The following is a 12,888-nucleotide window of genomic DNA, read 5'->3' as shown; positions in this document are numbered from 1 at the left end:
ATGCACTTATGTGGCAGAATTATTTGTACAATCGTGGAGTATAAACAATAAAAACAACAGCTTTTGGGGTATTCATGTTTGAGCCTGGGAATTTTATTATGTCCAAAAATGAGTGCACTGATAATTTTGCAATTTAAATTTGAATTCAAATCGATTGTAATATCTCAAAATCATTGCAGTTGAATCACCACTTTCAAAACAATGTAACATGAATCCATGCATTTTTCCCCCCTTCTAGTGAGGTCACTAAAGCCTAATCATACAAATAATCACCATGCACATTTAGATGTGTGGTGTCTCTGGTTCTCTTGGGCAGATAATTCCATTGATATTGAAATTAATTCAGTGATGTAGCAGATATTGCCTGCACTTGTGCAGCAGACAGAGACGTGCTACCCTAATTCACGGCTGTGGAATTCCATAGCCCAGGGGGCTTAAGGTAATCACCGTAAGACTACAGCTAATCATTTAATAGTTGTTAACAGCAGGTGGGATGCCTTTATAGTATAATCAGAATCAGAATCAGAATCAAGCTTTATTGGCCAGGTATGCTACACATACAAGGAATTTGGTTTTGGTTACAGGAGCTCACAGTGCACAGTATCAGACAGACATTCATGTATAGTGAATAAGATAAAATAAATACAAAATATAACAACATAAAATAAAATAAAACCTGCATTCCTACCATCACTCACTCAGACAGACAGACACACACACACACACACACATACACAGCCATAGTATAAGCCTTTATCATAGTAAAGGACATAGAAATATTTACTTAATGAATTCTTTCCTCCAAGCACATGCAAAAAGAGGCTCAACCAGAGAAGTGTGATAGAACACATGAAATACTCCAGCTGAGCTCCTACAAAATGAAGCTGAAATAAATTCTTCATGTAGACCTTAGGTGAATTTTAAGTGTGTAAAACAACACAGCATTTTGAAACACATACTGGGAAAAGTAATGTTCCTGTATTGATCCAACTAGCAAGCTGGGATCAAATCCTGCAGAGTCGTACTGCAGAGTATCACATAATAGCAATGTGCTTGGAACAAGAACCCAGTACAAGAGCATCTGAAAATCTGAACAGTGTTAAATTGCATCACAGTGTTACTGAAACCTCAAACCAGTGCCACTACGCTTTGATACCTCCCACCCCCCCACCCTTGGACAAGGTGAACATGAACACCTCACAACTCTCACAACACAATGCCTAAACAGTCAATGATTCTCTGTCCCAGACTATACAGCTAATCTGCAAGATGTTACTGTTTCCCCACAGAGCTCCTGTATAAAGCTATGGAAAGCTTGTCATATCTGCAGGGTTTGCCTCCGCCATAAAAACATTAATCATTTTTGGATCTACCTTGTCAACCACATTAGAGACCTTAAAGTCAACATGGATTGGAAATCATTTTCCAGTTTCTTTTCATACTGTGATGTATTTCAAAGTAAAACAGTACTAGGGAGGATCTCTGAGTTTGCTTAATGAGAGGTGGGAGTGGTGGGACAGGGAGATAACATGATATCACTGGCTAGTATTATTTTTCCCCACCTACTGGTTCACGATGTAATCAAAAATCAGAAGATGTTTTAGAGGAGAGCAAAAGCCATTACATTTAGATAAAAGATTATGAAAAAAAAGTTTTTGTCCTTTAAATAAGATGATACAATGAATTCTTCTTTCGGCTGCTCCCTTTAGGGTTCGCCACAGCGGATCATCTGCCTCCATCTTGCCCTATCCACTGCCTCCTCTACTTTTACACCAAACATCTTCATGTCCACCTTCACTACATCCATAAACCTTCTCTGAGGTCTACCTCTTCTCCTACTGCCCGGCAGCTCCATCTCCAACATTCTTTGACCAATATATCCACTATTCCTCCTCAACACATGTCCAAACCATCTCAACCTGGCCTCTCTGGCTTTATCTCCAAACTGCTCCACCTTCACTGTCCCTCTGATCTGCTCATTTCTAATCTTGTCCATCCTTGTCACTCCCAACGAAAATCTCAGCATCTTCATCTCCGCCACCTCCAGCTCAGCCTCCTGTCTTTTAGACAGAGCCACAGTCTCCAAACCACACATCATAGCAGGACGCACTACTGTCTTGTAAACAGATGATACATTGAATCCTGTTTAATAAAATCAGGGACATGAATTAACAAGGTACAAAGGTCAATTTTGATTTCAGGTTGACTTCTGCAAAGGTATCATTCAAAGCATATAAAACCACACGATATCCTTAATGCTTAATAGATTTCATTTTGTAATCAGACACAAACTCTCCATCAATACTACTCTGTTGAAAAAAGTGATACAATGAATTTAATTTATTCAAATGCGAACATTTCTACATAGATAAAGTATTTGCATTGATGCAAATTTTACCTACTTGTGGCAATAACTGTTGCTGTAATATCTTTTATTGCTGCAGAAATAAGGTACACATTTGAATAGAGTAAATTCAATTAATTATTTTTCAACATAGTTTCCACTTTGTAAAAAAAACAAAAACAAACAAACAAACAAAAACAGCACACAAACACACATCACCCACACATATGCGAGACAGATGGGTGAATCATTTCTAAATTACAACTAACAATTCACCACATGCAAAGACCCAGAACAATAGGAAACTGACCTGCTCATTCAGAACAGGTGCCAACAAGAGTTAATAATTGAAGAGAGTTTAGTCAAAGAGTCTCCTCTGTTTACACATTTGGTTAGTGTTAGTAACTGGTCCCATGGTAAGATATGAACACTTGCAAACCCCTGACAACAAACTACAATATCACAAATGGAATAATAATGTATAGGATGCTATCATTTTTGTCGAAAATACATAAGATAATGAGCAAAATCATCTGCAGGATGAATATGAACCAATATGAAATCTTTTTTTATTAGCTTAAAAAGGTATTTCGTTCTTACATCATTCTGACAGAAGCTTCAAGTTGTCAAATAAAAGCATCTAAGAGTAGAAACAATGTTGAATAATACTTAAGAAATTCATAAAGCTTCTAATCTTTCTATATAAACCATCACTGAAAAGTCACATATCATTCATATATCAACATGCTTAACATAACCTAATTTCTCTAAAATGGTAACTCTACAGGGTAAGGAAAAACATTCTTCATTTTTAATATGAATAAATGAAATAATATTTTTATCCAGGTAATGTTGTACCATTTCTATTGGTGTGGTCTTCATGAAATGCTCACACAATGTAAAGCTGACGTTTTAAATGACGTGTAAAAAAAAAACGGTATAAAAAAAGAGTCATGAGGTTTTGATATGACAGCAATGTTATATGATCTGTGACCATATACACTCCGCATTTTCCTCACGAGTGAATATCTGGTAGCATGCTAACAAAAAGCCCTCTCCATTTATACAGTGAAAGCCAAGCGATGACTACTGAGGTGATTTTTAAAAGCAGGCAGATTTTCTTAGCTTTTACCATTATGCAAAGCGGCATCTCTTCTCACAAGAATGAGGCAAAGACAGTGAAATATGGAGGACAAGAACATTACCTGCTGGTTTGACTCTCATATCCATCTCTGTCCTACATGAACAAATGCCCACCACGCTGCCCTTCAACCAGCCTGCAAGGTCATGTTATTGAAAGGTGAATACATGAATACATTCCTCTCTCGGTGTGTCAGCCCGAGTAACTTAATGACCTGTGGTTTACACAAGGCCACAAAGGCACTGCGCCACATCATTGGTGGATTCCAGTTACTTGTTCCATCCCACCATAAACAAATGCACAAGCATGCACACACACACACACACACACACACACACATTGTCTAACAATTTAAAAGAAACATTCAAATGATGATCACACAAAAACATGCCTGTAACAGCAAACTCTCCTCCTTATCACTGCAGAACAGCATAGCAGGCAATTAAAAGCTGACTGACTGGTCAACACACAAGGATACAGAGCCATTCTATGTGTTCCTCCTTTGTAGAGGGCTGATTAAGAATGTAGCTGTATATCCTGAGGATTTTCATTTGTATGTGTATGAGAGGAACCAGGAGCAACAACCTCACAAAGTGGATAGCATCAAGGTTACTAGACAACAAGACCTGAGAGGATATGACCTCAGTTGTAGCATATGGTGTTTGATACACATCAGACTACAACCATTGTGGCTTAAATATATCAGAAAAAATGAATGTGCCACATTTTCTGTGACTTTCATATCTCAAAAAGCTGAATATCAGTTTAATTCTCTTCTTTTGAAAGCTCATGTGGGTGTTGTCGTGTCTAGGTAGAATTAACTGCCCAAGAGAAAATGCACAGTCACTACACTTCAACCATGGCAACACTAGGGGTGGAAAGTATTACATTATTTAATTGTAATCATGAACAATTTTCTTTTTGTGGTATTGTATTTGAGTATATGGCAGATATCATCAGCACTTAAATAACGATGAACAACTTCATGTTTCGTTACAAAGAGGGCATAATCAGTCCTGTTTAACTGGATTTAGTGCAGCACAGTATCTGTGAAATATTTTCATGCATGCATCACGCATCATTGGGTATCATGACAATATCTTAAAGTATCACAATATACTATTTTTCCAATATCACCCACCCCTAGTCAATACTGTCAGTCGAATCATTAATTATTGTTTGCTCTTACCAATGCAAATGTTCTTCTTCCGAATCTCCATAACATCAAACCACATCCAACACTTCACAAGGAATCTGCTAGAAAATAAAATGTTAATGTTACCCTGTTTGAAGGGTTAATAAACAACTAGTCTAATAAAAGCTTCTGTCAAATATCAAGACAAATAAATGATGGATGTAGAGCTGAACAATTTAGGGAAAATATTCCATTATGATTCTTGTGACCAATATTGCAAATGTGATTAAAATGAAGAATAATATCCACTTTTTCTGACTTTCCTGCCAGTTAGCTGTGATTTGGTTTTCATGTACACAGCACATGGGTATTTTGTTTTGCTTCTGGTTGATCTACTTCATCCACAGGAAGTTTACAAGCTATGTGTTAGTAGGCTAAATTCCCCCTATAAATACTGGGGGAAACAGTGTTGATAATAAAGGCTACTGATAATATCACTGGCTTGTGAGATGAATATTGTGCTCTTTCACATTGTGATTTGTATAGTATCCCTTAGCTGTACTTGCACAGTATTGCAATGTTCTACATGAATTATTTTTGCCATTTCTCTGTTTCTGACATCATTTTTCCCCTTTACACAGTTACAGTAAAGAGACTTCATACAGCACTATTCCAGTGTTGTAGAAATCAGTGTCCACAAAGACAGTTACTCTGTGGCTTGGAGCTGAACAGCAACCACAGCATGTGAGATATGTAACAGCACAAGTTGAGTATGACGGATGATGAACAATTGTCCTTTAGAGATGAACTCAACTCTAGCTGTTTTTAATGTCTGCTACACACTGGGTAGCTCACAATAATGAAACCCCAGTGGACTTGCAGCCAGTGGAAACCCAGTGGGTCTGGCAGAGCACGGTCTTCTCCGCGGGGGATACAGCAGGCCAAGGAAAACTGCTGAGGCCAGCATCCGGTATAAAGGTAAAACCAATAAAGGTTTTAAAGCCTGCAATTTTTTAGCATATGCTGATTTTAAACTACTAAGTGATTGCAAGTATGAGGAAAAGAATATAATCACTGGCACAGTATACAGATGGATGTTCCTGAGCAAATGCAACCTCAAATTGAATGGATAAAAAATATGTTGTATGCACTACTATATGATACTAACAATAAATCTTCCATCTTTAATGCCCATCATTTTAAAAAAGAGGTAGAGCTCCATCCCTGAGCATCTGCCATTCTAGTGTACAGTCTTTAGTGCAAATCAAAATTCACTATGTCCATAAGTGTGTAGACACCTGCTCATCCAGCATTCCTTCAGAACTGAAGGGTATTATTAGGGACTTTGTTGAGGTAACAGTCTCTACCCTTCTGAGGCTTTACACAAGATGTTGGAACATTGCTGTAAGGATTGCATTCAGCCACAAGAGCATTAGTGACGTCAGGTTCTGATGTTGGATGATTAGTTCTGAATCATCCCAATGGTATGGATGGAGCTCCATCACTCCAAAGCACACAGTTCAACAACCCAATGCTGGGATGCTTTATTCCCCTCAAGTCGATGCTTGGCATTGGGCGTAGTGACGTCAGGCTCATGTGTGGCTGCTCCAGAGCGTCCGAATCTACTAGCATCTACTTGGATATTATACAGGCTGTGTGTGTGCCTTTGTTCACCTGTGTCAGCAGCTTAAAGTGGCCGAACTGACTAATAAGGGAGAGTGTAGTTTTTTTTACATATACGGCATCTTCAGGCATAAGTTTATTTAACTTATAGTGTCTAATCTGGGCTGCAATCTTGTTTTCAACACTGAATTTGTACATCTGCATTGCAACCCTCATCCAACTGGAGACAGAAGTTCATAACATGACTAATCACATAACCATAACACAATACAAGGTTAACTGTCCTAAATCTAATCAAAGCCTTCCCTTCCTAGCCCTTCCAAAGACAACATGATACCACACGACAATAATCTATTAACTCTGGGTAAACCCGTGCTGTGCACTGATGGCTCAACTGAGCTAAAACTGGAAGCACATCTAGCACAGCAATAAGGCACGGATGAGGCAGCAGCAGCGCAGCGTCCTGCTGGAGATGCTGTTCACGGTTAGAGGACTATTCGAGTGGCCTACAGGAAACACTGACTGATAGATGACGATAACCTACAGTCTGTACAGTCTTGTACCCCCTTCACTGAGGCTTCACACCGCTCTGCTGCAGCCAGCAGCCTTTCAGCTCACCGTCAACGCTCGTCATTCCGATTGGGTTGCGCCGGAATATTCCCATTAAACGTCCTGCAAGGAATTAAAAACAATTTCACGCTGATAAATAAAGCTCTTACCGAAAGCACACCATGCTCCATTCACGCGCTGATTCTCTCTCTCTCTCTCTTTTTCAGACTGGGCGGAGTGGAAAAGGAGCCGGATTCATCTCTCTCTCTCTCTCTCCCTCTGTGTGTGTGTGTGTGTGTGTAAGTGATGAAGCTACGCCGAGCCTGTTCTTAGATGTACACAAAGCTATACGCTAATTAAATCAGAGGGGAATAAACACATCACGTGCAATTCGGTTCGACCGAAAGAGCCCATGTTTTTAAGCGCCGGACCCTCCTCTCAGTGGACTTTTTAAACCTCATAGGGAAAAAAAAAGATTTATTGTCCTAATCTTAGGTAAAATCTTTAGGTAAAAACCTAACATGGATATTGTGCAGTAAAACAGGTTCAAGTAGAACATGCTTTTAGTCATCTTCTCCTTTTCCCATAGCTACATCATCAGATACATGTTTCTCCGAAGACTGTACTATAAAAAGAACTTTTTTCATCATAAATGTTTTTGATCAATGAGTTGTGTGTGTAAGTCATAGAATTCACACCTATATTACTGTAATTACCCTCTTGGTGTCTGTAATATAGCACCATTCTGAAGGATATAAACTCACAGTGAGAGCCAGCCGGGCTAAAGTACAGCCTCCACACTGTGGGGTTAGTTAGAACGGAATCTCACAGCTAAGCATTCTAATGTAATCAACAAGAGAAGTCTGCATTCTTCCCATATAAATTAAACACAGTCAATTTACTTGGCAAAAGTACATGCACCTCTAGAATTATCAGTTTGGAATAGGTGATAATTAGGCGGTTGAGGTTCAAATCAAATGGACAACTGGATGATGATTAGGTGAGTGTGGCTGGCCCTACCCTATGTAACAAACATCAACCTGAGTCCTCACCATCAAAGTCTGGTTAATACATTTGTTAGTACAAGTCATATCTAAGTCAAAGGAGATTTCTGAGGCCCTCAGAAAAACAGTTGCCAATGCTCATTAGGACAGAAGAGGTTCCAAAACAATTTCTGAAGAGTTTGGACTTGAGTGATTGCCAGGAAGATAATGTGCAAATGGAGACAAGACAACTTTCCAGGAGTGGTTATCCAATAAAAAAAAAAACTCCAAGAGTATGTTGTATAATATTTTGAGAGATCACAAAGAACCCCTGAGTAAGGACATGCAGGCTTCTCTTATACTGTCTGTCAGTATTCAGAGTCTAGTTTTTTAGAATGATAGCATGGAGAAAACCATTCTTTCTAGGAAGAGTGCAGCTGCATGCTTAAAGACAACCTGGATGAGCCAGAAGAAACTTAAATAATAGTATGTAGACAAATAAGGCAAAGACAGATTGTTAAGGCATAAATAAGACAGGTTTGGCAAAAAATGAATCTTGTGCTGCTACTTCCCATCATAAGAAACTCATTCTAACTGTGAAACACGGTGTTGGCAATGTCATGATTTGTAGCTGTTTGCTGCTATAAGACCACAACTTGCTATAATTTGTTGGAGTATTGAGTTCTGGATTGTGTCAAGAAATTCTACAGGAGGCTGTTAGGGCACAAATCTGTGAACTGAACGTCAACAGAAGGTGAGTCCTGCACAAACCCTCTTCTTCTTCTTTCAACTGCTCCCTTTAGGAGTCGCCACAGCGGATCATCTGCCTCCCTCTTGCCCTATCTACTGCCTCCTCTACTTTTACACCAACCATCTCTATGTCCACCTTCACTACATCCATAAACCTTGTCTGAGGTCTACCTCTTCTCCTTCTACCCGGCAGCTCCATCTCCAACATTCTTTGACCAATATATCCACTATTCCTCCTCAACACATGTCCAAACCATCTCAACCTGGCCTCTCTGGCTTTATCTCCAAACTGCTCCACTTTCACTGTCCCTCTAATCTGCTCATTTCTAATCTTGTCCATCCTTGTCACTCCCAACGAAAATCTCAGCATCTTCATCTCCGCCACCTCCAGCTCAGCCTCCTGTCTTTTAGACACAGCCACAGTCTCCAAACCACACATCATAGCAGGACGCACTACTGTCTTGTAAACCTTCCCTTTCACTCTTGCTGCTATCCTTCTGTCACACATCAGCCCTGACACCCGTCTCCAACCACTCCATCCTGACTGCACCCTCTTCTTCACCTCTTTTCTACAATGTCCATTGCTCTGGATGGTTGACCCAAGATATTTGAAGTCATTCTGACCTCATCTGTCAACCTTTCACCATTGCAAACAAGAAGGGGCTCAAAGCTGATCCCTGATGTAACCCTACCTTCACCAATGAAACCATTTGTCACTCCAACTGCACACCTCACCACTGTCTCACTATCCTCATACATGTCCTGCACCTGTAACATACTTTTCAGCTACACCTGACTTCCTCATACAGTACCACAGTTCCTCTCTTGGCACCCTATCATATGTCTTCTCTAGATCCACAAAGACACAATGTAGCTCCTTCTGACCTTCTCTGTACTTCTAACACTCTCAACTGTGGTACTCTTTCTGGGCATGAAATAGAACTGCTGCTCACTGATCTGAACCTCTCGCCTTAGACATTACATTACATTACATTACATTACATTTAGCAGACGCTTTTATCCAAAGCGACTTACAAATAATGAGGTAGCCTTAGGCTTGCTTAGCCTTGCTTCAGCAACTCTTTCCCATACCTTCATGGTGTGGCTCATCAATTTTATACCTCTGTAGTTACTGCAGCTCTGCACATCACCCTTGTTCTTAAAAATGGGGACCAGTACACTGCTTCTCCACTCATCAGGCATCCTCTCACTCTCCAGGATTTTGTTAAACAACCTGGTTAAAAAGTCCACTGCCTTCTCTCCTAAACATCTCCATACCTCCACAGGTATGTCATCTGGACCAACTGTCTTTCCATTCTTCATCCTTTTTAAAGCTGCCCTCACTTCCACCTTACTTATTCTCTGCACTTCCTGATCCACTATCTCTCTCCCCGTTGTCCTCTCTCTCTCATTTTCCTCATTCATTAGTTCTTCAAAGTACTCCTTCCATCTACTCAACACTCTCTGTTCGCTCACTAGTACATTTCCCTCTCTATCCTTTATCAGCCTAACCTGCTGTACCAACAGCCCCAAAACAAGCCTACTCTACAAAGAATTATTGAAGTAGAAGAAATTTTGCATTTTAGAATGGCTAAGTCAAAGTTGAGACCTTAATCCATTAGAGATGTTGTGGAAGGGCCTGTGGCATGTCCATTATCATAACAGTGTTTGAACGGTTTTTTAAGGAACACTAGACCAAAATTCCTCCATTTCAATATGAAGCGCTGTCTTTTGGTTAAGGTCGGTGCTGCTCAAGGTGGTAACACCAGTTGCAGAAAGCAGAGATTCACATACTTTTGTCAACAAAGATCTTTAATATTGGATCACTTTGTTCAATAAATTAATAAACATATGTAATTGCTTGTAGTATTTGTTATATTGGGTTCTCCTTATCTATTGTTATAACTCCAATGAAAATCTGATAACATTTAGGTTGCATTTATGTAGAAAGTGCCATAATAAAGAGTTCACAAACTTTCAAGCAGCACCATGTGCCATGTAATTAAAATGTAAATCAACTTTATCATGCTTAGATTTGCTGTTTTACTTTGTGGTCTTAAAAACTGGTAATCATGCTTATTCTTTTTTTTTTATTTAACTTGGAAATCCCACCTGTTTCAAACAAAGTATAACTGTACTGAAATTGCATTCATTTGGCACACTTTTTAGTGACTATTACCACTGGCCCCACTGTCTGTTACAGTTAACCTTGCCTGTAGGAATTGTTGTTTGCAACCCTTCTGCTTTGGGCTGAATTGTTCACAAGCAATATATATGTTTTCATCTGTAGCAGAAATGTGTAGGTTGTGTGTATTATATAAGGTATTATTCTTGCAAAAACCAAAATGCATTTGTGGCCCACTCTCCCTTACCTGACAAACCTTTGAAATAGCCTGCACCCGGCATGACATCAACATCACCCACCTCTGCAATTCTCACAGACGCAGACAGCTGTGATTTGAGTATTTTGTCCAGATGTAGAGATTGCCCATTTGTGGTTATTAGTCTGAGGTGGTCCTTCTTCACCAGATTTTTGAAGAATGAAGGACATGGAATGGTTTACCTTGGAAGTATAATGAACACTGAGATTGACACAGACTTTCAGCACTGGAGCAGCAATACACAACCAAACCACAGCACTATCCCCTCCAACATCCACAATCAAACCAGATGGCAGAGATGTCACTTTCAACTAAACTAAATTCTTTTCAAGAACCTTTTTGCTTTGGTCAGTTTTAAGTCCTTGTTTAATTATGTCTAAATATCTTATGCATGTCCTTGTCTTTAAAAATGTATATACTCTACTGTTTAAAGTCCGTTGTAATAGTACCTTGTAATATTTATCTTTATGCTGCTTGTATTCTATAAATATTTTGACCTATGTGACAATGCTTGTTGTAAAATTGCTTATCTATGTGGGCCAATCTAAATTGCTCTTATGCAAAATGGCAATTTAGACAAATGCATTTAACATATATTACCATTCTTGATCATTTTAGCATATAGTATTTCACCTTACACTGTAAGTTATTATTAAATAAATTAACAGCAATTATTAATATGATACGTGATTCCAAACTTTTTTTTCCCTTGCTGAGAAAACAACAAATATATACTGTAAAATAAACAGTTGTTGTTGGGAAATATTTAATATAGACATACGTTATCCTGGTCATCTGAAAGGCCTTGTTTTTTTTTCTGAAAATGAATTTTAGAAAAATGCTTTGATTTAAGTCCATCCAAGTTTAAGTTAATCCATCCAAATTAAACTGCGTTTGCTGAAACTGGTTTTCATAGGTTGATAATATTTCACAAGTTTAAGTTTTTTTTTAATGTTAGCTCAAGACAGGTAATGTTAGCTTGATAAATTACTTAGATTAAAAAGGGTGGTATCCCAGCGGTCATCGGGCAGAAGGCAGGATACACCCTGGACAGGTCACCAGTCCACCGCAGGGCAGAGTTATCATTACAATCACAACCAATTAGAGGAGGCTAACAGCAAGTCTGGCAAGTGACTTTTTTATTATTTGCTAACCCAGGATATCTAGCATGTTGTTGACATTAAATATAGTGGAACTATTTCTGAAGAAAATGTTAAAATAGTTACACGTTTGCAATTGACACGTATTAAAAACATTGCCAGTGTTTTAGAAGTGGCACGTCTGAACCAGATCTGATGTTTTCAGAGAAGTCACACATAAATCTGATCTTTTCAAATCAGACCTGAAAAGTGGTCCGAGATCGGCTAAGTACTCGATTAGTGGTCATACGTCCAGAGCCGTTTTATGAAGAGCCTGGCCACTTCCTGTCCCCCCGTTATATCAAAAACAGTACTGCTAATCAGCAGGGGGCGCCAGCGAGTGAGTCCTCAATGAATGGGAGTGAATGGAGCTCAACGGCTGAAAACGAAAAAATAGTTTCTAATCGCTCACACAGAACGTTTCTTTAACTTCGGAAAGTAGAAGGATGTATTTCACTAAAAAAGGTCAAGAAAACACCTATATATTTCCCTTTTTCTACAGCGAACGAGTTTTGGGCGGCGGTAGGCGGGCTTTACCGCTAGAGCGTGATGATTGATTGGCGAGCGGAGCAGCTCATGTTCGCGCTCACTGACGTCATGGACATACATGAGGCGCTGTTTTAAACTCCTATAACTCGAGTTTAAAAGCTCTTAAAATATAACAGCAGTGTTAAAATGTTTTATGATATTCCATCTTCAGGAAATTATTGCATTCTTTTACATTAAAAATGTTTAAGCGCTTATATGATTTTGCTCAAATGCTCCATATCAACCCAATTTTTGACTCGCTCGGGAGCGCCCTCTAGCGTTTGAGAAACACGGAAGATATTGGGGACTCTCCTC

At 39.2% G+C, this 12,888-nt stretch overlaps 1 protein-coding gene across 6 annotated transcripts in view; it reads right to left on the bottom strand.

The window, feature by feature from the left end:
- The window catches only part of atp8b4 (ATPase phospholipid transporting 8B4), a 29,188-nt gene extending 22,114 nt beyond the window's left edge, over positions 1 to 7,074 (bottom strand). For 2 of the 6 annotated variants that reach the window (XM_017708297.2, XM_017708299.2), the window contains exons 1-2: positions 6,963 to 7,074; positions 4,675 to 4,742 (exon numbers count right to left, since the gene is read on the bottom strand). In XM_017708297.2, the coding sequence (XP_017563786.1) occupies positions 4,675 to 4,742; positions 6,963 to 6,976 (82 nt within the window). In that variant the 5' untranslated portion in view covers positions 6,977 to 7,074. Of the gene's footprint in view, positions 1 to 3,549; positions 3,666 to 4,674; positions 4,743 to 6,962 lie in introns of those variants that run through there. The other 4 variants (XM_017708298.2, XM_017708302.2, XM_017708301.2 and 1 more) reach the window with 4 other exon arrangements.
- Positions 7,075 to 12,888: the final 5,814 nt, after the last annotated feature.

The sequence above is a fragment of the Pygocentrus nattereri genome, chromosome 11 (assembly GCF_015220715.1).
Source record: "Pygocentrus nattereri isolate fPygNat1 chromosome 11, fPygNat1.pri, whole genome shotgun sequence".
NCBI lineage: Eukaryota > Metazoa > Chordata > Actinopteri > Characiformes > Serrasalmidae > Pygocentrus > Pygocentrus nattereri.
This window is presented reverse-complemented; position numbering and strand designations above follow the sequence as displayed.